At 42.1% G+C, this 27,137-nt stretch overlaps 1 protein-coding gene across 7 annotated transcripts in view; it reads left to right on the forward strand.

The window, feature by feature from the left end:
* dop1b (DOP1 leucine zipper like protein B) overlaps positions 1 to 27,137 on the forward strand; it is a 144,426-nt gene that overhangs the window by 31,216 nt on the left and 86,073 nt on the right. For all 7 annotated transcript variants that reach the window (XM_072585618.1, XM_072585610.1, XM_072585614.1 and 4 more), the window contains exons 3-10: positions 12,086 to 12,267; positions 13,567 to 13,737; positions 16,996 to 17,185; positions 17,999 to 18,097; positions 21,208 to 21,331; positions 22,565 to 22,674; positions 23,943 to 24,057; positions 26,298 to 26,412. In XM_072585618.1, coding sequence (XP_072441719.1) covers positions 12,086 to 12,267; positions 13,567 to 13,737; positions 16,996 to 17,185; positions 17,999 to 18,097; positions 21,208 to 21,331; positions 22,565 to 22,674; positions 23,943 to 24,057; positions 26,298 to 26,412 — 1,106 coding nt within the window. The remainder of the gene's footprint in view (positions 1 to 12,085; positions 12,268 to 13,566; positions 13,738 to 16,995; positions 17,186 to 17,998; positions 18,098 to 21,207; positions 21,332 to 22,564; positions 22,675 to 23,942; positions 24,058 to 26,297; positions 26,413 to 27,137) is intronic.

Raw genomic sequence — 27,137 nt, forward strand, 5'->3', positions numbered from 1 at the left:
AATGGGCTGATCATTTAAGAGAATCCTGGGAAAAGGGGATTTTTACCCATGTGGAATTCTCCCTAAGCTTATCTGTGTTGAATGAATGTTTGTTGTGACCAAATCTTTTCCTATAATGTTAGTGTTGACCCAGTGGTAGCACTTTCCCCTTTTGATTTGATTTATTATTGTCATGTAACTGAGATGACGTGAAAAGTATTGTTTTGCATTCTATCCAGACAACTTGCACCTTGCATAAATACTTCAAGGTAATAGAACAGAATGCAGAATTTAGAATTACAGCTACAGAGAAGGTGCAGTGAAAGGTCCAGTCTAATATGCGAGGTTGGTTTCTAAGTCTAATAACAGTGGGGAAGAAGCTGTTTTTGAATCTATTGGTACATGTTTTCAACCTGTGGATCTTCTGCCTTATGGAAGAGAGTGGAACAGCATATAACCAGGATGGAAGGGGCCTTTGATATTCTGTTAGCTGCTTTCCTGAGGCAGCAGGAAGTATAGACCAAGTCAGTAGAAGTAAGGCTGAACACTAGGCTGCATTCACAAACCTGCAATTTCTTGGCGGTCTTGAGAACAGCAGTTGCCACACCAAGCTGTGATACATCCAGATAGGATGCTTTCTATAGTGTATCAGTAGGAATTGGTAAGAGTCATTTTGGGCATGTAGAAGTCAGACTTCTGTGAATTTCTATTCTACACAAGAGCCTTGGATGTCTAGAATTATGTTAAGGGTGCTCCTGTCTGATAAGATGGTAAGCAGAGACTTCATTTGTGTACTTGCTTTCTGCGATTTAGTGTAATGTTTGTTTTTCCTGCAATTGTAATAGTGCTGATGTGTATCTTGTGCCATGCTGCTGAATTCCCGACTTCAATTCCCCGATGTTGTGTTAGGGGGCAGTAAGTGGAAGACCAAGGTACCCGTTCAACGGGGATGGAAGGAGAAAGAAACCCGAAATGCTCTTTTTGTACTTGATCGAAAGTCAGCCGCATCACGAGGTTTCAGTGCAATTTCAAAACAATTACATCATGCTATACAAATAGACCAAGTGTATATTTAGGGTGTGAATGCCAGAGTTGAGAAAATGAGGTAAGTGAAAGCAATAAATGGCGTGATAACTCTTCTGCAAAATCTTAACTTCAGAAGAAAAGCAAATTATGTTTGTGCATTCTAATCCAAGTGGAGTTATTTATATGAGCAAAGTAACAACATTACAAGTGTGCATTTAGAAGCTACATGAGTGATTCAAAAGGTTATTAATTTTACTTGCAGTAGTAAGAATGTCAGTCTTGAGGCCATGAGGAAAGGTTTAATTTAAGGTCCCAACCTTGATATTATCATAAAATCTTGTGGATTCATCTGCACGCAGATGACTAATGTTTTGGATCCCCGAGAAATTTCACTGGTTCTACAAGACTTCATGCCACCCCCGAGGTAATGTATTGCACAAGTCTACAGCCAAAGCAGTGGTATTTATTGTCTAAGGTTAAAGCCATCAAATTATTCCATGGGGACTGTTCATGTGCATGTGGCTGCAAATTGAGGTAAGGGCGATGGGAATCTTGCATTCCTTTAGAAATAGTTTTGAGCATTCAGTGCACTTGAATTCATCACAACAAGTATTTTGTTTTCAAATTAAAGTCAGCGTCGGGATGCCTGCAGCTCTCAACCAAGATCTCTTGATCGTTAAATTTCCTTCATGGGAAGCAAGGAAATCCAGGGGTGTCAGGTTAAAATTTTACTTGTGGGGAGAAAAGAGATTATATAGGTCAGTACAATATGCGGAAGTAGCACAGTCAAATTTCAAATCATTCCATCAAGTATTGAAAGTGCAACCATTTCAGTGTGGTAGAGGTGTGGGGGAATGAATCAGGAATTAAATGAGGCTTGTGCAAGGAATAACTTCTATGCAACATGTGATTTATTTTTCTTTTTTAAGAAATTGCCTTATCAGAAATGAGACTGTGAAAATGATAAATAGAGATTTTTGTTTTGTTTTTATAAGAGGTGTTTTTGATGTGTTTTCTTCAGCTCTGAGGAAGAGTCATACTGGACTCGATGCCATTATTCTTTCTGTCTGTACTGATTGACACCAGACCTGTTGAGCTTCTCCAGTTTTCTGTTTATTATCAGAATCATTATTGAAAATGTAAACTGTTCTGGCCATTTGCTATATTAAAAAGACCATTCCCATGCATTGAGCTTCCCAGCCCCATTCCCGATGAAGGGCTCCAGCCCGAAACGCAATTCTCCTGCTCCTTGGATTCTGCCTGACTGGCTATGCTTTTCCAGCAACACGCTCTCGACTCTGATTTCCAGCATCCGCAGTCCTCGCTGTCTCCTACTTGACAAAATAAGCCTAGTTCTCCTTAGTTTTCCAGTATTGTAGAGAGGCTTCCTCTATTTGGCATTATTCCAGGACAGACAATGTATTAACTTTCCATATGGTGTAGGAAAGATGTGAATGCATTGGGGGGTGCAGGAAAGATTCACAAAAAAATGGTTATGGGGATGAGGGAATCTCTGGTTGATAGTTGGGAAAAGGTGGGACTGTTAACCTTGGGGTAGGGAAGGTTGAGAAGAGGTGTGCAGAATTGCAAGGGGATCTGGCCAGAGAAGACAGGAAAACACTACTCCTACCGGTGTTCCCTCTCATTTTTCTTCCCAGTATGTGGGCCTCTGAGGCATGTGTGCAACAATGTTGATGTATATTTTGCTGCACAAATCCGGACGGCACAAGTTTCTGTACAATGGTAGATGCTTTATTATCAGACAGCTGGCGAGAGATTCTCACTGTCCCCAAAAGTAGTCGTGTGATAACACTTCTGCACGAATCTCTGTCCTACACACAGACTGTGTTTAATTCCTTTAAAATATAGTAAAAGGTTTAGATGTCACATGGGTGATTGTCATCACAGTTTAAAGTAGGTAATTATGAATTTACAAAGCCTGATGAATGTCGATGTCCTGTGATAACGTGTGAATGGAATACAGAAACTGATTATCACATTCTTCATGATTGTGATGAGCAGAAATTAAGGCAGAAGGATTTTACCTGCTGTGAATGGAGGATTCACATATCTATGCTAATATGGAGGGGAAGTAAGACAATGGGAGCAGGAGACAGTTTAACAGGCTATCCGTCTTGTCTGGAAAGGGCAAATACCTCTGTCTGGGGCTACAGGGGGAATCCACATGTGTGGCTCCATTTCTGAGATACAGTCAGCCTCCCCCCTGCTGAGATGGTCTGTTTGTGTTGTAAGAGTACAGGCTTTCAGTTGGTACTGCACTAAGTCCTTTGGTAGTGGAATGTTTAACCCTTGAGCCCCCAATGTGCTCTGAAAGAGAGGTAAAGCATGGAACTGTGACCCCTCTGTGGCATTTTAACTTCCTCAGCAAGATTTCCAGACTCAATGCCCATTGTCATACAGGCAACATGAGAACAGCTTGGAGGGAAGGAGATTAGATTAGATAGCAGGCCCTTCGGCCCAACAAGTCCACACCTACCTGCCAACCACCCAGACCCATTCCCCTATATTTACCATGGCCAATTTAGCATGGCCAATTTACCTAACCTGCACATTTTTGGACTGTGGGAGGAAACCGGAGCACCCGGAGGAAACCCATGCAGACACTGGGAGAATGTGCAAACTCCACACAGTCAGTTGCCTGAGGCAGGAATTGAACCCAGGGCTCTGGCGCTATGAGGCAGCAGTGCTAACCACTGTGCCGCCCACACAGCTTGATTTGAGGGTAAGAAGGCACAGATTTTGGATTGTTGGCAAAAGAAGCAATGGTAATGTAAATAAAAATTATTTTTAAAGCAGTGAATAATTAGGATTTGAATGCACTGACTAAGACAGGGATGTGTTTAATTGAAGCAGTCATATTCATACATCAGGAAAGGGCTTTTGCCCGAAACACCGATTTTCCCCGCTCCTCAGATGCTGCCTGACCTGTTGTGCTTTTCCAGCACCACTCTAATCCAAACTCTGGTTTCCAGCATCTGTAGTCCCCATTTTTGCCTAGTTGATTTTAACCTGACTGCGAATCCTCTTGCAAGGATGCCTACCTTGAAGTTCTCCTCTCTCCACAAGAATCTGAGTGTCTCGCTCGCGCGCTCTTCTGTGTTAATTAGACCTTTTTTCCACATGCTATACTGAATCTCTTTCCCATTCTTTCTTCATAATCTAACCATCTGGCCAAGGGGTTAACATTGTGTCTGGCCATTCGGTGATTTATTTATTTATATACTAACTTAGTGCCATGATTCAGGAAGCTCCTACATTATGCACAATTTAATTAAATCTACATAGGGATGCAGAAGTACTAAAACTTATAATACAATGCGTTGCTGGAAAGTAGGACTGTATATAATGGGATATTCCTATGCAGCACTCTGCTTTTCTTTTAAACCAGTTAGTTCTTCTTTTTAGGGTAGTAGGGGAGTAAAAACTGAATCTGAATAACTAGTGTAATAACAAATCTAACTTCTGGGTGATTGTCTATTACAAGCCTTCATTACAACGGGTGCTTGATAAACTGCCTGAAGCTGGTCATTAACATCAGAAACGTTCACTCCCTCAAATCAGCTGTGGCTCAGTAAAAAGTCATAGAGTCACAGCGATGTACAGCATGGAAACAGACCATTCAGTTCAACTGGTTCATGCTGACCAGATATCCTAAATGTATTTATTTCCATTTGTTAGCACTTGGCCTAGATCGGTCTAAACCCTTCCTATTCATATACAACATTTAAAAGGCATTTGGATGAGTAATTGTACCAGCCTCCACCACTTCCTCTGGCAACTCATTCCATACACACACCACCCTCTGTGTGAAAAAGTTGCCCCTTAGGTCCCTTTTTTTAAAAAAAATCGTTGCCCCTCACCCTAAATCTATGCCCTCTAGTTCTGGACTCTTTTTTTTTCCTCTCTCTTACCCCTCCCCCCCCCACCCCCGCCCCTCTCCTGGAAAAAGACCTTCTTTACCCTATCCATGCCCCTCATGATTTTACAAACCTCTATCAGGTCGCCCTTCAGCATCCGACAGTCCAGGAAAAACAGCCCCAGCCTGTTCATCCTCCTTAACGCTCAAATCCTCCAACCCTGGCAATCGTGGAGGCAATGGCCTACTAGTATTATCTATTGCTGGGCTGTTAACCCAGTGACTCTGATAATGTTCTGGACTCGGTTTCGTATCCTGCCATGGCAGATGGTGGGATTTGAATTCAATAAAAATCTGGAATCCAGAATCTGTGATGACCAGGAATCCATGATTGTTGGAAAAAACCCATCTGGTTCGCTAATGTCTGTTAGGGAAGGAAACTGCTGACCTTGTCAGGCCTACATGTGACTCCAGACCCACAGCAATGTGGTTGACTTTTAACTGCCCTCTGGGATGGGCAATAAATGCTGGATAACCAGCGACTCCCTCATCCTGTAAATGAGAAAACAAAAACATCCTTGTAAATCTTTTCTGAACCCTTTAAAGTTTTACAACATCCTTTCTTTAGCAGGGAGATCAGAATTACACACAAGATTCCAAAAGTGGCCTAACCAAAGTTCTATATAGTCACAACATGTTGTCTCAACTCCCAGCATCGATCCTTGTGGCACACCACTGGTAATAGGCCTCCAGTCTGAAAAGCAACCCTCCTCCACCAAGTCCATTTGAGTCGAGTCAAATTCCACTCCAGAAATTTATGGTGAAAAGTCTAGGACTGCGCTCTAGTGCAGGGCTGAGGTAATGGGGTCATGTTTTGTTTTGTATTGGAAGTAGATGATGTGCAGATCTGTGTCAAAGGACAAGGCAGGACTGTTTACAAAAATGGTTGGAAGGATTCAAATGTGGAATTCTTGGAAAAGTGCCCATGGATTTCGGAGGTGACAGTCCACTTGATGATGTTACTGAGGGAGAGGCAGTTAAGGATGAGGTTGGGGAGTTGAGTGTTAACCTTTTTGAGGAGAGGCAAATTAACAGGAGAGCGGTATCTCTGGAGAGAGCTACTGAGGGTATGAGATAATGTAACAGCTCCAATGGTCACATGATTCTTAGGAATAAAGTCGTGTGTTTTGTGGATAGAATGAACCTGGATCATACATGGAGGTTGGAGAAAAACTGGAGAATGATGGAATCTCCAGACTGAATCATTGGATTCCTGCACCACAAAGAGGCCATTCACCCCATTCGGTCTGCATTGACCCTCCAAAGGACATTCCACCTTGACCCAGCCCCCTCTCCTATCCCTGTAACCCCATATTTACCATGTGTAATCCACTTAGCCTGCACATCCCTGGACACTATGGGTAATATATTTTGGCCAGTTCACCTAACCTGCACATCTTTGGGCTGTGGGAAGAAACAGGCACACCCAATGGAAACTCTTTTGCAGATGTGGTGAATGTGCATATGCCACAGTCACCGAAGGCTGGAATTGAACCCAGTTTCCTGGTGCTGTGAGGCAGCAATGCTAACCACAGTACCACGGTGAGGCAGCTGATTAGGTGGTCATATTTGGTGAAAAAATCCATGAGTTTCCCAGAATTATTTGGACAGGTTAAAACCCTACAGCCCGTCCAATGTGTCCCACACCATTAGATTCTCTACAGTGTGGGAACAGGCCCTTCGGCCCAACAAGTCCACACTGCCCCTCTGAAGAGAAATCCACCCAAACCCATTCCCCTACCCTATATTTAACCCTGACTAATGCACCTAACACTGGGCAATTTAGCATGGCCAATTCACCCAACCTGCACATCTTTGGATTGTGGGAGGAAACCGGAGCACCCAGAGGAAACCCACACAGACACAGGGAGAATGTGCAAACTCCACACAGGCAAGAATTGAACCCAGGACCCCTGGTGTTGAGAGGCAGCAATGCTAACTGCTGAGCCACTGTGCCACCCCTAATTGTATTGCAACGTGCACACTTCAGATCATGACATCTCCAGACAGGGATGGAAAACCTGGCTTCAAAGCCCTTGGGAAAGTTGAATTCGGGTGGCAAAAGAATCTTGGGGGAGAAAACATCTTTGGAAATTAAACTGGTCCAGGAGATTGCTCTGACTCTGAACCATGCACAGTATTTATTCTTTTTATAGGAATCTAGAACCAAGTTCAGTTTTTTTTTCTGTGAAGGAATTCAGTGAATTCCCGACCACCACATGAGTTCCTGAGGGACTCGCCGCTCAATCTATTAACTGTCGACTTGGTTTGCAAACTTGATGCATTTTCAGTGACCCGAAACCTTCAGTGACTTCTTACATGAATAAGAACCAAGTACATGTCACACCTGCAATTGTCAACACTGCATCACCTGTTCACCAGGAGCAAAGGTTGGCCATAAGTCACCATGTAGGTGTATTATGAAATCATTCTCCATCTGTTGAAACACCCCTGAGCCTGGTGTTGTTCACCATGTATTTCCTGTTTGTCTCTGCTGAGTATGTGAACTCTGTAAAGGTCCTCCCAGATTCAAGGTGTCTTCCTGCATTTCGGTGTAAATGCTAGCTGTAGCAGAATATCCAGTACCATCATTGTTTTAGAATGAAACTCCTTGTACAAGGCTTGGAGAGATCCAAGCAAAAGCAGCAGTGGTATATAATAGCATGGGGTGCACAACTGAAGTACAATTTCTGAGGCATTTCTATTAATTTGCTGTTTCCAGAAAGGGCCTGGTATGCTGCATGTTCATTTCCTCTTTGGAGAGATTGTGTGGCTATCCATGTTGCTATTTTCCCAGTTTTTTTAAAAAAAATTGGAATTAAATATGAAAGTGATGGGTTCCCCTTTTTCTTGAGATTGACACTTTTTTTAAGATTTAGACTAGTTTCTATTTGCCCTGGCTGTGCCAGCATTTGTTTCTCTCTCTCTCTCTCTCTCTCTCTCTCTCTCTCTCTCTCTCTCTCTCTCTCTCTCTCTCTCTCCTTGAGTTGAATGGCTTGAGAGGCCACATCAAGGCAGTTAAAAGTCAACAATGTTATTGTGGATCTGGAATTCCCTTTAGGCCCGACCCGACTAGTATGGCTAATGTCCTTCCAAAAAGGACATTAGTTGACGGGATAGATTGTTACAATTTAAAACTATTTCATGTTCATCATTTGCGGAGACTAGTTTTGCATTAATTTCTAATTGAATTAAAATTTGACCAGCTTTCATGATATTTGAACCCATGCCCCAAGAGCATTATCCTGGCCCCCTGTTTTGCTGTTCTGGAGCTCTAACCACTCCACAACAGTGTGGTTTGGTTTAGCTCAGATTGTTGGTTTGTGAAGCAGTGTGATGTCAGCAGCATGGGTTCAATTCCCACATCAGCTGAGGTTGCCATGAAGACTCTCCTTCTCAATCTCTCTCCTTGCCTGAGGTGTGATGGCCTTCAGATTAACTTACCACCAGTCATCACTCTCATGAGAGAGCAGCCCTATTGTCTGGTTAGACTATTGCAACTTGACTTGACACTCTCATTTTTATAAAAGAGAGAGTTAAAAATTACATGACACCAAGTTATACTCCAACAGGTTTATTTGGAAGTCTAAGCTTTCGGAATGCTGGTCCTTTGTCACATAGCTGGCTAGCTAACTATAACCTAATATTGGGTGATTTTTATTAAACTTTGGCCACTCCAGTCCAACGCATCCTATGAAGAGAGAGTCCATTAATGTTTCAGGTTGATGACCTTACATTAGAAATCCTGATGAAATGTCTTAGTGTTAAAGACCTTTTCTTCAGATTTTTAGTCAGGAGTTAGCAATCTGAAAGATGGCTTCTGTCTCCACAGACACTGTCTGATCTGAACATAGCAAGTATTTTCTGTTTTTGTTGCATTTTTTCCAATTTTTTTTTTCCATTTTTCAAATCTGCCGTATTTTGCATTTGTATCCAGGAATGGTTTGAAAATTAGTCTGAATCCCCTCAAGGAAGCTTCGGAGTATTTTCAGAGGCTCATTAGCACATCCCGTTCTGGAAATAAATGATGTGAAGAAATTCCGTCTTGTTAACGTGACACTGTAGTGTTGTTTCCTCCACTGCTCCGTGTGGTATGTGCACTGGGTATTGGCCTGTCCCTCCGAGTGAATGTTAGTATAAGGGCCCAAGGTATCCTATGGCTGGCCCATACAGATCTTTCCTGCTGATTTTCCCAGTTTCAGAATCCCGCTGGGATGGATTTCACTGTTGTAATCCAAATGTATCTGTGAGCTGCTCTTCTTTGAAGTGATATTGGTGATAATAAAAGATCAGTTTGAATCATAATACATTATGTTTCATGATTTAACTGGAAAGCGATCTTGAGGAAAGAGCTATTTCAGTGGGTAGAATTATTAAATTAATTTTGAGAAAGGACTATGTGAAGTTATTTTTGTGTAAATCTTGAACCAAAATAACTGTCCATCATTTCTTCTCTGTATTCATCAGCTCTCCTCCTCCCTTCATGTATTTGCTTTGTTTTAAAATAAAGCTGTCATTGTGAGTAGTACTGGGGATTTAAGGAACTGTTCCAATGGGACTGGCTCCACCTGAAACATACTGGGACCAGGGACCTGGCAAATTGCATATCTATGGCAGTAGAGGGGCCTTTAAGTTTAAATAGTAGGGTGGAAGCATTGAGTTGCATGGAAAAGTGTACAAAAGGTTGAAGGGGAGCTGGGGGTGCTCCGACGAGGCTATTAGTTTCCAGGACAATTAATTGGATAGTGTATGAGAGGGGTCACGAATATAACTTCAGGCACAGCAGATCAGGAGACAACATAATGAGAAGGTGGGCACCCAACACAGGTCTGGCTGTGTTATACTTAAATATATGCAGTACATGAAATAAGGTAAATGAGCTTGGAGCACAGATTTGGAATAGACAGGTACAGTGTTGGTACTGTGGCTGGAAGGGGATCGGGCTGAGAACCAAATATCCAAGGATCCATTCACCTCCTGTTGAAAAGACAGGCAGATGGGATGAGGTTGCCTTGTAGAATTGAATTGATGACAACAAGTGATATAGAATTGGTAAGTGTAGAATCTGTGTGGGTGGAGTTGAGCTACAACAGCAAATGTGAGTTGTATACAGGCTACTTAGCAGTCGTCAAGTTGTGGGGAAGAATATTAATTGGGAGATACAAAATACATGTAAGAAATAACATAGTCTTTTATTGCCATGTGTTCGAATGAGTATAGTTAAGAGTCTGTCATGTCACCTTTCAGCACCATCTTAGATACACATACTTTGTGTTGTTATGGCATTGTAGAGAAAAAAAAATACTAGTCTAGCATGGGAATACAGTGTTTTAAAAATCCAGAATGAGAATAAAATGTATCTTCACCATACTCCAAGTTTTATAGTCCTCTTTTTTTTTCTGAGTTTGTGCCCACTGGACTTCAGAACACGAGGCCTACCCTCTGCCCTGGACTCACCTCTAGGCCTCGCTTGCTCCTCCACCCCCAGCCACTCCGGCCTACAACTAGCCCCCTTCCCCGCTCCAGCCTGCAACTCTCCCTGCTCTGCCCTGTGACTCACCTCCTTAAGTTTAGGAAGTTAAAAGTTGGGGAGGGAGTGAGGGAAGAAAATCTACTGCAAGGAGGAGAAAAGGAAGGGACTAATATACTAGTTATGGGGCACTTCAATGTGGAGCTGGACTTGGAAAATTGGTTTGGATCCTGAAGAAAATGAATTCTGAGAATGCCTATGAGATGGTTCTCTTTATTTGGAGCAGCTTGTGGAGCAGCCCACGATGGAGCAGGCAATTCTGGATTTGGTGATGTGTAATGAGGCAGACTTGATTAGGGAGCTTAAGGTGAAAGAACACCTTGGGAGCAGTGACCATAATGTGAAAGAATTCAGCCTGCACTTTGAGGGGGAGAAGATTGAGTCAAGACAGGAGGGCAGAGCTGGCCAGAGTTGATTGGAAGGGAGCCTAGCAGGGAAGATGGTAGAACAGTATTGGTAGGAGTTTCTGGGAGTAATGAGGGAGACAGAGCAAAAATTCACCTTTAATTAAGAAAAGACATACTAAGGAAAGATGAGGCGACCATGGCTGTCAAGGGAAGTCGGGCACAGCATAATAGATCATTGGGAAGCCAAAGGGTTGTGAAGGTTGCACTGAATCTGTACTTTATCAGTTTTCACAGTGGATGACACCAGCTGCATACCAGAATTTGAAGAGTCAGGGAGCAGAGGCCAGTGTAGTAGCCATCGTGAGGGAGAAGATGCTGGGGCAGCTGACAGGTCTGGAGGTGCATGAACCACTGGAGCAGGGGAACTACACCCAAGGCTTTTGAAGGAGATAACTGATGAGTTTGTGGAGACATGACTGGAAAATGATTAATATAACAATGTTGTTTAAGAAGGGAGGGAGACAGAAGGCAGGAAATTATAGGCTGGTTAGCCTGACCTCAGTCCTTGGTAAAATTAGAGTCTTACATTTGGAATTGTTTGAAAAGGTAATGAACAAGTTAGATGGAGCATCAGTGGCCGTACTCTATTCTGATTCCTCGAAGGCTTTTGACTACATGCCACACAGAGACTGCTAAATAACACAAGAACTCATGGTGTTGGGGCAGGTACTGGCATGGTTAGAGGATTGGCAGAGAGTATGGATAAGGAGTCTCTTTCAGGATGGTAGCCAGTGAATTCCACAAGGATCAGTGTTCGAGCGCACCTATCTCCTAGAAACAGAGACCTGGATATAGTGCTTGTGGAGATGATGTTTCCACTGATAGGAGAGATGAGGACCTGAGGGCACAGCTTCAGAATGAAGGAATGACACTTCAGACCTAAGATGAGGAATTTCTTTAGGCAGAGGGTGGTTTCATCTGTAGATCTCATTGCCACAAAATGTCATGGAGACCAAACGATTGACTCTATTTAAGACAGAGGTTCTTGATGGGGAGAAAGTAGGAGAATAGGGCTGTGAAACATATCAATCACGATTGAATGGTGGAGCAGACTTGATGGGCTGAATGGCTTCCTTCTGTCCATATATCTTACGGTCTTGTATGAGTTGTTGACCTGTAGTTTGCATTTATGATCCAGTAATTTGCTCTTGAGAGAGAAAAAAAAGCAGTTTTAAGTGTTGCCTTTTTAATCTTTTTTTTCTGCAGGCACTCCAGAGCAATTTGAAGTATTCCCTCCTGCCAAAAAGGCTGATCATTGGCAAAAGGCTTGCTCAATGCTTACATCCAGCACTTCCCATTGGTGTCCACCTGAAAGCACTAGAAACCTATGAAGTTATATTTAAAATAATTGGAACCAAATGGCTGGCGAAGGACTTATTCTTTTACAGGTGCAGTGAATAAGGACTTGTACGGAATTAAGTGGTTTTAAAAAATTCAGTTCATTATGATCTATTCAGCAGATTGTTGGTTGAACATTTATTATGTATTGATGCTCTCTAGATTATAGGAAGAGAAATTTTATTTACACTTCTTGTTAGGGCGCTACCACTTGAATCATCTCAGCTCCAAGATATCTGTAAGTGTTTCTGAGGGTAGTGACCTTGGCCGAACCAGCTTAACTGCTTCATTAATGACCTTCCCTCCATCGTAAAATCAGAAGTGGGGATACTCTCTGCTGATTGCGCAATGTTCACTCTTCAGAATTCCACTGAATCCGTTCTGAGGAAGGGTCACTGGACCTGAAATGATACCTCTGATTTCCCTCCACAGATGCTGCCAGACCTGCTGAGTATTTTTCCAGCAATTTCTGTTTTGTTTCAAAGTATCTAACCACATCCCTTTTGACATTTGATGACATTCACATCACTGAATCCCCCACTACCATGGGGGGGATTACCATTGACAAGAAACTGAATGAACGAAATCTAAGTGCTGTAGTTAGAATGGTAGGCCAAGGCTAGGAATCCTGTGGAGAACAGCTCTCCTGACTCCCCAGTGCCTGTTTGTCATCTACAGGATACAAGTCAGGAGAATAATGAAACACTTTGCACTGGACTAGATGAGTGCAGTTTGACACCAGTCAGGACAAAGCAGTGCACTTGATTGGAACCCCATCCACCACGTTGAACATTCATTCCTTTCTGCACATTGGTAGCAGCATGTACCATCCACAAGAGGCACTGCAGCTACTCATCAAAGTTCTTTGGACAGGATCTTCCAAACCCATGACCTCTGCTGCCCTTGTCCTTCTTGCTAATATATCCAAGAGGTTGCCAAATTGACAAGTTCCCCTTAAAGCCGCATACCATCCTGATTGAAGAGACTGATATAATTCCACTGTCACCAGGTCAAAATCTGGAACTCCCTGTAGCACAGTCCGTGTTATAAGGAACAGTGAGTGCAGTTGTTCAAAAAGACAACTCGCTAGTATCCTGCTCAGGATGATTAGACATGGCCAATTAATGCTGGCCCAGCCGGCGATTCTGATGGTCCCTGAGCAAAAACAAACAACTTTGTAAACACAATGTTTTATCAACATGTTATTTTGTGAACACAGGAGCACCGTACATACAGAATGTATTTCTACCAGATGTTTATTTCTTTTCTGTGTTTATTCATTGTTAAACTTCGCTGAGCTATTCATCACTGAAGTTAATTATGTTTTTGTTCTTTTATTATTCTTGTAGCTCGGGCCTGTTTCCCTTGCTAGGCAATGCAGCTATGTCTGTGAAACCAGTATTACTTGGGCTGTATGAGAAATACTACCTCCCATTACACAAGTCCTTGAATCCCAGCCTGCAAGCATTCATCACAGGGCTGCTACCAGGGCTGGAGGAGGGATCAGAGATTTATGAGAGGTAACGCTGGTGAACTGTTGATGAAATGCAATGTTGATCACATTTTATTTCTTGCTTCTAGGAAAGGATTATATTGGCTTGAGCTGCCTTTCAACTTTATGCATCTGATTTTAAAAAATAGTTGGCTAGTGATGCACAGATTTTGTCGGAACAACATTTCACCCGGTTATACCACAATTGACTAGATACATATGTTCTGATTGGACTAACTTTTAATAATAAAAATGTAGCCACTTCCATTTTGAACGCGTTCAAACTGTTATCAAGTAGCTCTTCAGTTGGTTCATTGTAACAGTCGACTGTGAAATGAGTTCAAGCACTCTTGCCCAGTTTCCTAACAACAAGCTGAGGGAGCACAGCATGAGGCTACACTTGACCCCATTGGATGGAGGCAGTGAGGATGGTTTGAGAGAAATGGACAACACTCAGCAGTGTAATGTTTTCCAAATATCGCCATAGTCTATCATGTGCCAATGGTCAGCATTTACAGGATGGTAGCTGTGTTTTGGGCACAACATTGATAGTCTTTACCCATGCCATCTTATGATCTACATCTTGCATACCTCCAGCCTGCAGTGTAAGTCTTCACCTTTCTTTGGACTTGCTGCCCTGGGAGAGCATGAGGAAATTTGGAGGTCGGCAGTTAAATGAGAAAAGCCAGCGATGGCAGCTTTTACTGCCTGCCACTGTTGCTAGGTGAGGGGCACCATTCACTAATTAATGACATTGTGTGGTTTATTTTCATTCTACTTGTGGCTGGAAAATCGTGGAAGAAGGCTATTTGGCTCAACAAATCCACACAAACCACCCCTCTATAATCTTGCATTCTTCACAGCTAATCCTGCACATCCCTGAACACGTTTGGGTAATTTAGCATGGCCAATCCACCTAACCTGCATATCTTTGTGACTGTGGAAGGAAACTGGAGAAATCCACACGGACACAAACTCCACAGTCATCCAAGGCTGGAATTGAACCTGGGTCACTTGGTGCTGTGAGGTAGCAGCGGTAACCACTGAGCTATCGTGTAACCCTATGGCTCTGTTCTTTCCTGATCACTCCTTCTCTAAGACCAAATAAAGATGAGAAGTAATCAGTCATTTAAATAAAAATTAGAAACTTCAGTGCCAAGAGCAAAATACTGTAATGATGGACACCTGAAAAAAAAACAAGCATTTTGAATATTCAGTGAATCAGGCCACCTCTTTGGATTGGGGGGAGTATCATTAAAACTTGGAAAATATTCAGAGGTTTGGATAGAGTGGACGTGGAGAAGATGTTTCCAATAGCAGAAGAGACTAGGGCTTAGATTCTTGGTATAATCTGAGCACAGATAAATGCATAGCAGAAAATTGCTTCAAAAGTTTGGACTTCTCAAGTAAGTTCATCACTATTCTTGAGTTAGAGGATGATGTCAAGCTGCTAAGTAAATACACTACCATTTACAAACTACATTGACTGCCATATGACCGATCCAACTACTGGGAAAGACCAGTGTGTGTAAAACTGAGAAGTATTCCAATTTCCAAATAATTTTTATTTACTATCAAGTCTCCTTAGAAAGGGTGACATCTAGTCACCCCTCAGGTCAATTTCTTAAATGTGTTCCTGTGGGTTTCATGTAGGTCCTCTCTTTGTGATATCCAGTTTCTCTCCAGTAATGTCACGAAACAAAGGAATAGACCCATCACCCAGTTTCCCTGTTCATTATCTCATTAGAATTGTTGTCAAACACAACCGGTTCAATTCCACACACAGCCAGATGCAGAGCCAGTCCTGTGCAGTGAGTCACATGACATTGATCACTGATCATTGTACCCTGACCCTGCATCAATGATCTAGAAGGATCAATGAAAATATCTAGTCCATTGTAGATATCCATTGTACAGATGGCTGAGTTGATAGTAATTTAACTTCACAGCTCTCGGAACACTGATACTTTGATTGTGATGCTGTACCATATTTTATTGTGAGGGATGTGAATAGGAAGGCACTTCCATTAGCAGAGGGGTCAATAACCAAAGAGATAGGCTCCCATCTCTTAGATTAGGTCGAAGAGGACAGTTGAGATTTTACTTTCGCCCAGTGATGGCGGGAATCTGAGATTACTGTCTGAAAATGTGGCTAAATCAGGAACTCTCTCAATGGTTAATCAGCAATCTGATATTCGCCTTACACTCCCATTTCCTTCATAGCTATTATAGACTCAGACAGCACAGAAACAGGCCATTTGGCCCAACTCGTAATGCTGACTAGGTTTCCTCAATGGAACTAGTCCCACTTGTCTGTGTTTGTCCTATATACCTCTCAACTCTTCCTATCCATGTACCTGTTAAAATGACACTCACATGTTGTACTCCTCTCTCCCACTTCCTCTGGAAGCTCGTTCCATACACTCACCACCCTCTTTATGAAAAAGTTGCCCCTTAGGTCCCTTTTAAATCTTTCCCCTCTCACCTTAAACTGACGCCCTCTAGTTTTGGACCCCCTTAGCTATTCACCTTAGCTATGCCCATCATAATTTTACAAACCTCTCGAAGGTCACCCCTGAGCCTTCTATGCTCGAGGGGAAAAACGTTCCAGTCTATCCAGCCTCTCCTTGTAACTCAAATTTTCCAGTCTTGGTAACATCCTTAAATCTTTTTTGCCCCCTTTCTAGTTTAATAACATCTTTCCTATACCGGGGAGACCAGAATTGTACAGTTTTCCAAATGTGGCCTTAACACTGTCTTGTACTTTCGCAACATTACGTTCCAACACCTATACTCTATGTATTGACCAATGAAGGCGAATGTGCCAAATGCTGCCTTCACCACCCTGTCTACCTGTGACACCACTTTAAAGAAGCTATGTTCCTGAGCCCCAAGGTCTCTTTGTTCATTAGAACTCCTCAAGGCCTTACCATTAACTGTATAAGTCCTGCCCTGGTTTGCCTTGCCAAAATGCAACACCTTGGATTTATCTGAATTAAACTCCATCTGCCACTTCTCCGCCCGCTGAGCTGCAAAATACGGTCAGCTCTTTATTGACTGTGCAGAAATGATGGGCCGAGTGACCACATATATTGAGGTTCGATGGTGAAAATTGTGGAGAATTTGTCAGCTGTCCTTCCTGCCTGGCCCAAAATATAAAGTTAGAATATAAATATAAAATATAAAGTCACTGCCTTGGGATCAGAGTGGCATTGATATTTTAATTTGTTGAAGTTGCATGTTTTAAGCAGTTTGTTTTCCTCTTTTCTTTTTTTTCTCTCTGAAGAACTGACGTCTTGCTTCAGAAGTTAATGCTGGTGGTCGGCCAGGAGGTTTTCTATGGAGCCCTGTGGGGCAGTGTCATAGTCAGCCCTTCGATACGTCTCCCGGCCTCGCTGTTTGTTGTCAATCATATTAATCGATCTTTGAGCAGGAGAGAGCAGAAGTACATGTTTGGCAAAGACCCTCACCTTGCGGTAAGTCTGCAGCTGCAGTCTAGTTGTTGGGGATTTTTTTCCTGGTTTTGACTCACTGGCTTCTTTTGGCTGTGCCTTCCTCATGAGGAAAGGTATCTGAGTGGGCTCAGTTGAAGTTAACCAGAATTGGCACTAACCAATAATGCTGAGGCTTGGGAGAGCTATATCAACACTGCACCTAACTGGAAATTAATGGAACAAAATCTGGGCAGCTATTGTAGAGGTGATTGGATTCTGAAGACAAAAATCAACCTCTGGGCCTTTGCTGATTTTTAGCTTCTGAAGGGTACAGTCCCAATTATAAGCAATGCCTACCTGTATGAAATTAATAATATCTGAAAAGACATTGAGAAAGCATGACAATGGCACCCTCAAAGTGCCAAAGACCAAGTTCAGTTCTATCCTTGTGTGTCTGTCTGTGTGGAGTTTGTACCTTTTTTCCCTGTGTCTGCATGGGTTTCCTCCAGGTTCCTTGGGTCTGTCCCACAGTGCAAAGATGTGTAGGCTTGGTGGATTGGTCATGGGAGATAGCGAGTTACAGGGATAATGTGGATGGAATGCTCTTTGGACGATTGGTGTGGACTCGATGGACCAAATGGCCTGCTTCCATGTTGTAGGGATTCTATAATTCTAATGGGAAGTGGACAAATGTAGCGGTAGTAAAAATGGTGCTGTGAGTGACCTTGGGCATGATATGTTAACTGCTCCTCTCTCTGTATTGTTGAGCATTTTGTTCCTATTTCAGATATCCAGCATTTGCAGTACCTGGCCTTTTGTGTTGAGAATTCACTCTCGTTTATATTTGTTTTCTAGGTAAAAGCATTGTGTGCCTCAGTGCAAGATTCTAATGTTCTTGTACAGCGCAACACTTTAGAAATTCTCTTCTACTTTTTCCCTTTCTGCTCGTGCCTGGTGAGTATTTAGCATTTTAAATTTAAAATCTGTTAAATGCTCATTGCAGTAGTTAGCTGGGACTTTTCCCCAAGAATTCTAAAGCAGAATAATTTACAAGCTACAGGTGCTATGCTTCACAAGAGAAGTGATTTTGGCAACTTCATGATGCTGTGGAATGCAATCTACTACTTCAATAATATTAGCTGGTGGTAAATGGTTGATAACATCAGTAGTATATTGGAGTGAGAATTGGCTAATAGATAGGAAGCATTGAGTGGGAATAAAGGGTTACTTTTCTGGTTGACAACCTATAACCAGTGGGAGTGCAACTTCGAAGAAGGGCTACAGGGAAAACACAGGAAAGTAGACTTGAAGATTGTCGGTTCAGCCATGATCCTACGGAATGGAGGAGCAGGCACAACAGGTTGAATTGCCTACTCCTGCCACTATTTTTTTTATGTTGCAAACTCAAATTTCCCATTCTGAAATGCTACTTCAGAAATGTGCCTGTAATATCGGTTGACCATAGTCATAGAGATGTACAGCATGGAAACAGACCCTTCGGTCCAACCCGTCCATGCCGACCAGATATCCCAACCCAATGTAGTCCCACCTGCCAGCACCTGGCCAATATCCCTCCAAACCCTTCCTATTCGTATACCCATCCAAATGCCTCTTAAATGTTGCAATTGTACCAGCCTCCACCACATCCTCTGGCAGCTCATTCCATACATGTACCACCCTCTGTGTGAAAAAGTTGCCCCTTTGATCCCTTTTATATCTTTCCCCTCTCACCCTAAACCTATGTTCTGTAGTTCTGGACTCCCCGACCACAGGGAAAAGACTTTGTCTATTTATCTTATCCATGCCTCTCATAATTTTGTAAACCTCTATAAGGTCACCCCTCAGCCTCCACTCCAGGGAAAACAGCCCCAGCCTGTTCAGCCTCTCCCTATAGCTCAGATCCTCCAACCCTGGCAACATCCTAGTAAATCTTTTCTGAACCCTTTCAAGTTTCACAACATCTTTCTGATAGGAAGGAAGCAGAATCGCATGCAATATTCCAACAGTGGCCGAACCAATGTCCTGTACAGCCGCAACATGACCTCCCAACTCTTGTACTCAATACCCTGACCAATAAAGGAAAACATACCAGACACCACCTTCACTAGGAGAAAGTGAGGACTGCAGAGACTGGAGCTCAGAGCTGAAAAATGTGTTGCTGGAAAAGCGCAGCAGGTCAGGCAGCATCCAAGGAGCAGGAGAATCGACGTTTCGGGCATAAGCCTTTCTTCAGTTTCCTGAAGAAGGGCTTATGCCCGAAATGTCGATTTTCCCCTGCTTCTTGGATGCTGCCTGACCTGCTGTGCTTTTCCAGCACTACATTTTTCAGCACCTTCTTCACTATCCTATCTACCTGCAACTCCACTTTCAAGGAGCTATAAACTTGCATTCTAAGGTCTGTTTGTTCAGCAACACTCCCTAGGACCTTGCCATTAAGTGTATAAGTCCTGCGAAGACTTGCTTTCCCAAAATGCAGCACCTCGCATTTATCTGAATTAAACTCCATCTGCCACTTCTCAGCCCATTGGCTCATCTGGTCCAGATCCTGTTGTAATCGGAGGTAACCCTCTCCGCTGTCCACTACACCTCCAATTTTGGTGCCATCTGCAAACTTACTAACTGTACCTCTTATGCTCGCATCCAAATCATTTATGTAAATGACAGTCCTATATAATGTTGTCCACTTGACCCTGAAACCTAAATTTTTAAGTGTAGATGAGCTTTATGCCTAAGTATTTGATGACCATAATGCTGAGTGACGACTTGGCTAGTGAATTTGTGAAATTGCCTAGTATGTAGGCACATCAAAACACATTGCATTCATACTTTGGTAGACATATAACAGACACAAAATAACAGCAAGTTTGCTTAGGTGCTTTGATATAATTTCTAAATTGTATGTGTCTAAAACATTTGGGTTTTGGGGTATCGCCATGTAGATAGTTTTAGATATCAGCCTGTTCAGGCAACTTATGACACATCTGAGGCAGATGGGACTTGAACTCTAGCCTTCTGGCTACTACTTCCCTATAAGAACCCCCTTAAAGTTAGATTTATGTTCTCCTCAACTGGCAATGATTTTACAATTAGTAACCTTTGGGCTAAAATATAAATTGCTCTTAATATCCTATTTGCTTTTCTTAAAATTGAGCATTATCAAGGCTGACTTTTGAGTGCAGTGCTGCACTGTCAAAGGTAACATCTCTCAGATGAGAAATGAAATGAGCTCCATCTGCCTACAGGATTGGATGTGAAAGACCCCATGCCATTATTCTGAGGAATAACAATGAATCTATTCTTGGTAGTCTGGCCAGTATTCATCCCTCAAACAGCATTTTAAAGAGTTATTATAACATTGCTGTTTGTGGGGATTTGCGGGCCGTGTTAATTGACAGCTGTGTTACAACACTGAGATAGTGTTTCCTGTTCAAGTTCCAAAATGCTTCATTGGCTGTTAAGCATTTGGAGACAGCTGGTAGTCTTGAAAAGTGCTAGATAAATGTGAGTCTTTTGAATTGAAAAATTCCTTGAAGGCGAATCTTGACAATTGCTGTTTACTTGCCTCAGTTGATTGTGCAATCACTTTATGGTCTAAGAATTTGCGGTTCTGGTTCCAACATGAATTTGATGCTCCCTTGTCATTAGTGCAACCTTTCAGATGAGGCTCTGGTGCTTGTTCAGATGGACATAAAACGTCCTGGAGCACTCTCTCACCAACATTCCTCTGTTAACCAGTGCAATCAAAACAAAAATCATTTTGGTGATTCCTTGAATTCACAATTCCTTGAATTGTGGGATTAATTTAGTACAGATTAGTTGCATATCTGCTTAATTTCTGAAGGATTATCTGTGAATTAGGAAGCACTTTAGCATGTTCAGAGGGTAAAATGTGCTGTCTAAGTTCAGCTCACTTGTTTGTAATCAACAGTAAAATTTTTAAGAGCCTCATAATTATGAATAACAATGTTTTGCAAATACCACAATAAAGTGGTTTCTGACTGACACTCAGCTTTTTTTTATATACAGACATTTGCAATTGATGGTTATGTTTCTTTTTCTGCAAGGATCCCAATACTTGTGTCATCCCAATGGCGAGGAGAGACATGGTGCTTGTTCTGTCTGCTGCACTCCACACTGTACTGAGAAGAGACATGTCCTTGAATAGACGTCTGTATGCGTGGCTCTTGGGTATGTTTGCTGACAAAAAGAAACTCGAAAGTTAAATCCAGGATTTATGTGTTGGGTTACCTGGGTCTCCAGATTCATAATTCAGTAATAATACCACAAGACCATCACCCAGTTAAGTGGCCATCAAGTACTATGGTTGCTAAGTTGTTTCTTCTGACAAGTCAAGTCAAAGAATAACATTGGAAAAGTCTTGAAAGCAAGAAAGATGTATGAGCTCTTGGCTACCTTCCAAAGTACCAAATTTGTCCCATAGCCCTGAGTTTGGTTATCCAACCATCCTGGGACCTGACTGTTTGTTTGTTTGTTTGTTTGTTTATTCTTGTTAAATGTATGGGTTTCTGGAAAGGTGAATGGTTTCCAACTGTGTATTCCAATTATTTCCACTTTTGTTTATTTAGACAGAGGTTTCTGAGCTTCATGATGACGTCAAGGTTATAGGATTTATCAGTGTGTTATAAAACGTGGAGGTCGGTTACCTCTTATGGCTGGAAGCCTGATTTGCAATATAGAGTGAAGCCACCAATGTGGGTTAAACTAGTGCACTGACTGAGGTAACCATGAAGGACCCCCTTCTTTCAGCGTGTTATGGGACAATCCATAGGTTAAACTACCACCAGTTGTGTTTCTTTGTTTCCTCTTTCTCTTTTTTTCCCTCTTTTGTTTTTCCTTTTTTTTCCCTCTTTTTCCCTTTTTTTTTCCTTTTTTCTTTTGTTTTCCTTTTTTTTTCTTTCCTTTTTTCTTTCTCTTTTTTTTTCCCCTTTTTTTCCCTCTTTTTCTTTTTCTCTCCCCTTTCCACTCGCTCTCTCTGCCCTACGGTCTAGGAGGGTGTTAGCAACTTTGCTTTTAATGCCCTCTCTAATCCAGTAATGTGTTGCATGAGGAAGACAGGACCTTTACACTAAGCTGGTGGACAATCCCTCTGGAAAGAGTGGTGGGCCTCTAGTTAATTGGTATCTAGCTTTTATTTGACAAGCAGTTTACCACTTAATATTTACATGTGAACCAATCTAAAATTCAGATTATCAACACCAGATATTTTTGGAATGCAAGTTTCTAAATGCCTCCATGTACTTTTTCACAAACAGCTATGTGGCTATTCGGTGTATTCATGCTGATAAAGAATGTTTTCCATATATATATCGGTCAGACAATTTAAGCAATGATTTAATTCCCCATGCCTACGTGTGTTCTGTTGACATTAATAATAATAATGGTTCATGGTGATCCTTTCAGGGACTGATATCAAAGGAGGCCACATGACTGCAGATACAGACCCCTCCACTTCCCCTGAAGATTGTGCCAAGGCTTATTTTGAGAAACATTCCAAGGACTTGCTAGTTCGAGTAAGTATAGTTTGAGAAATATCATTCTTCGTGAGATATTGTCAAATTTGGATTCGCGCTTCATCTGCCCAAAGTTATTTGGTAAACAATGTAGTTAAATTTTGTTTTCATAGAATCCCTACAGTGTGGAAACAGGCCCTTCAGCCCAACAAGTCCACACCAACCCTCTGTAGAGTACCCTGTTACTCTGTTTACCCTGACTAATGCACCTTACCTATACATCCCTGAAAACTATGGGCAACTTAACATGGCCAATTCACCTAACCTGCGCATCTTTGGATTGTGGGAAGAAACTGGGGCACCCAGAGGAAACCCTTGCAGACACTGGGCGAATATACAAACTCCACACATAGTCACCCGAGGCGGGAATCGAACACCGGGTCAAAGGCGCTGTGAGGCAGCAGTGTTAATCACTGAGCCACCGTGCTGCTTTTGCTAAGCTATGACAAATCTACCAGCAATTCTTCAACAGAAATGTTAGATATGTACTTTCATAATACCATGTTCAATCTTTTTTTTGATGGGCTAATAGTGTTTTCACAGCCATAATGTAATATACACAGATTTGTGGAGCAATCTTCACAGCATATATGTTCTGTAGGAATACAGCATTTTTTTTCTATACTTCCATGAGATGAGTGTGTTCCTGGCAAGGCCAGCATTTGTTGCCTATCCTTAATTACCTTGAACTGAGTGACACTCTACTGCTTTCAGAAAAGCCAATCACGTTGCTGTGTTTAGTCACGTATCAGCCAGATGGATGAGGATAATAGATTTCTTCTCCTGAAGAGACATTCATGAGCCAGAAGGGTTTTCACAATGATCAATGGTAGTTGTCTTGGTCACTATTGATGAGATGAACCTTATTTTCCATTTAATTATTGAATTTAAATTCCACCAGGTACTGTGGTAGGATTTGATTTCATGTCCCTTGACCATTACTCTCTGCCTCTGGATTACCATCTCCCCTTATACCTCAGGGAAATGTAGATGTAACCTTGCAGCAAAAAGGAGGTAGTGACATTTCAGTGAGTGTCTCTCTTTACCACTTGCTTCACAATAAAGTGATAGTTACCCTTCATTGATACCAATGAAGGTGAAATGCATATACCTTTCTTTTCCACATTCAAGGTTTTGGGTATGGTTTAATTGGAGTTCTTCAAGAACTGTAAATTTAGTTAGTCAGCACTGTTACATATGCTCTGGAAAATATATTACGCAGGAGGAAGTGTTTGTTGTCCTTAGAAGCAGTCTGCTTTTGTCTCCAGGCATTGATAAGAACATTGCATCAAGTGAACCCTGAACCAGATCAGGAACATGGACCACAAGCACATCAGAAGCCCTTTCGTATTTTGATAAGTCTGCTTGATAAACCCGAATTAGGTAAGTTAGCAAGTGATTTACATGTTTATACGTGCGTTTGAAGAATGGTCCTGTTAAATCATTATAGAATCCTGACAGTGTGGAAGCAGACCATTTTAGTTAATCAGGTCTGCACTGACTTTCTGAAGAACATTCCACTCAGACCCACTCTCTTACCCTATCATACAGCATTTCCCATGGTCAACCTGCACGTCTTTGGACTGTGGGAGGAAACCAACACAGACACGGGGGAACATGCAAACTCTGCACAAACCAGAGTGGAATCGAACTTGGGTCCCTGGCACTGTGAGGCAGCAATGCCAACCACTCATCCACCATGCTGTCCCTTGACAAATGTATTTTTCTAAATTTAGGAATTGATCTGTAATAAATGAAATTAAAACAAATTTGGGTTTGAATTTTTGAAACTCTATAATGGATCATTTGAACTCAGAATCTCATCTTGAGGTGGAGATAGTTTATCACACCAGAAAGAAATGATGACTTTCACCGATGAGTTTGAGGTGGTTCACATCAATGGGTTGCAAGTAGGCAATTGAAGGGGTGATCTACTCTCTCATCAACAGAAGACTGAGTGTCTAACAACTCTTAGGCTCTTTCAAACCTCCTAGCCTCCTTTTGGGGAAAGAGCAGAGCCAGTTCAGTGGCACCAATAAAGAAGGAAGGGAGATCTGCAACATAGCTAGAAAAGCAATTTTCATAAAGTGGTCTGTAGCTTGAGGGATTGTACTATATTCCAGTGTAAACAGATGGCCGAAGTTGCTTTGCCTTCCAGCTCTACAGTGGCAGACTGGCTGAGTGGTTAGCCCTGTTGCAATACACTGTTAGGGACCTGGTGGTGTAGTAGAGTCCAGGCTGGAGGGCATAGGTTTAGGGTGAAAGGGTAAACATATAAAAGGGACCTAAAGGGCAACCTTTTTACTCAGAGGGTGGTGCATGTATGGAATAAGCTGCCAGAGGAAGTGGAGGAGGCTGGTACAATTGCAACATTTGAAAGGCATCTGGATGGGTATCTGAATAGGAAGGGTTTAGAGAGATATGGGCCAAGTGCTGGCAAATGGGACTAGATTAATTTAGGATATCTGGAAAGCATGGATGGGTTGGACCCAAGGGTCTGTTTCTGCCTTGTACGTCTCTATGACTCTAAGTAAAATTTGTTAATCTACATAAATCACCAATTTCTTGTGTTAAATCTAAACTGGGATATTTCGAGCAAATATTTTATCGGAAATTCCAGACTGAATAGTTTCAAAAGTAACCTGATTGCCAAATGGGTAATGGTGGAAAATGTGCGTGGTAATATTGAACATATTTTGGATGAAAAGGAAGGAGGACAGCAATTGGAGTGGCGATATTGTACAGTACTTCGCAGTTCAACTACAATGATTAAGGGGTGCAGGGACAGAGGGATCTGGGTGTACATGTGCATTTTGCCATCCTACCATCTTCAATGACAATAGAGAGCAGTTAATAAAGCATATAGCTTCCTGGGCAAGGAGGTTACGTTGAAATTAAACAGAAGCTTTGTTAGGCTTCAGCTGAAGAATTGTGTGTAGCTCTGGGATGCCACTTTATGAAACATGTGAGCACATTGGATCGATTGCAGAAGAGATTGACAAGAATGGTTCCAGGAATGAGAAACTTCAGTGATGAAGGTAGACTAAAGAAATTAGGACTGTTCTCCTTAGGCAGCTAAGAGGAGATCCGATACAAGTTTTCAAAGCCTGAGTAGGCTTTAAGGGGCATATGAGGAGACACTTGCCCAGTTCATAAAGATCGAAAATGAGAAGGCCTAGTTTTAAAGCAATTTCGATACACAATGTGAGAAAAAATATTTTCACATTGAGTTGGGGTTGGGTCTGGATAAGCACAGCAGCCTTGTGGTGAAGGCAGGTTTAACTGAGGCATTAAAGAGGGGATTCGATGATTATTTGTTTACCTTTGCATGTTCGTTAAATATAATGGGGGGGGGGAAATGCAGGAGAATGTGTCTGCACGAGCCATCTGACTCGTACAGACACAATGGGCTAAGTGGCAGCCACTTGCACTACTATACTTCTGAGATTAGGAGAAGATAATGTTTGTTTTTTTGAGAGATATGTGATGAAGTTTCCCCCTAGGTTGCACTTGCAAAGGGGAAAAAGGACTGTTGGGATGAACACGTCTCCACCCTTGTTGATTTGTATTCCGATGTGATGAGAGCAGACGGTTAGTCACAGTACTTATCGTGTCTTTTCTAGGCCCTCAAGTCATTGGGGATTTGCTGCTTGAAGTTGTTCGAGCTTTCTACTCCATTTGCAAAGAGATGCTCGATTCTGACCTCCAATCAAGCCAGAATGAAAGTCTACTTATCAGGTATAGAAATGTCGGCTAGCACATGAATACATAAACTTCAAAAATACAACTGGGATTAAAATGATACTATGTTTTTTATTGTATCAGCTGGTGCCGGTGTGACTCTCACTCTAATTTTCAAACTGCATCCTGTATTGATGTTTTCAATTTATTTCAATTGAGGGGGGTGGGGGGTGGTGTGAAGAGAAACAAACTCCTTGAGAAAAGGGTTTACTACTTTATTTTTGTCATCCTTGGGAACTTGCATGAAGTCCTAGAGATGTACAGCACGGAAACAGACCCTTCAGTCCAAGTCGTCCATGCTGACCAGATATCCTAACTTAATCTAGTCCCATTTGCCAGCATTTGGTCCATATCTCTCCAAACCCTTCCTATTCATATACTCCTCCAAATGCCTTTTAAATGCTGCAATTGTACCAGCCTCCACCACTTCCTCTGGCAGCTTATTCCATACACGTACCACCCTCTGTGTGAAAAGGATGCCTCTTAGGTCTCTTTTATATCTTTTCCCTCTCACCCTAAACCTTATGCCCCCTAATTCTGGACTCTTTTCTCTTCCCACCCCCCCAGAGAAAAGAACTCTGCTGTTTACCCTTTCCGTGCCCCTCATGATTTTATAAACATCAATTAGGTAATTCTTCAACCTCTGATGCTCCAGGGAAAACAGCCCCAGCCTATTCAGCCTCTCCCTATCACTCAAACTCTCCAACCCTGGCAACATTCTT

Source organism: Chiloscyllium punctatum, chromosome 15 (assembly GCF_047496795.1).
Source record: "Chiloscyllium punctatum isolate Juve2018m chromosome 15, sChiPun1.3, whole genome shotgun sequence".
In the NCBI taxonomy this organism is placed as follows: Eukaryota; Metazoa; Chordata; class Chondrichthyes; order Orectolobiformes; family Hemiscylliidae; genus Chiloscyllium; species Chiloscyllium punctatum.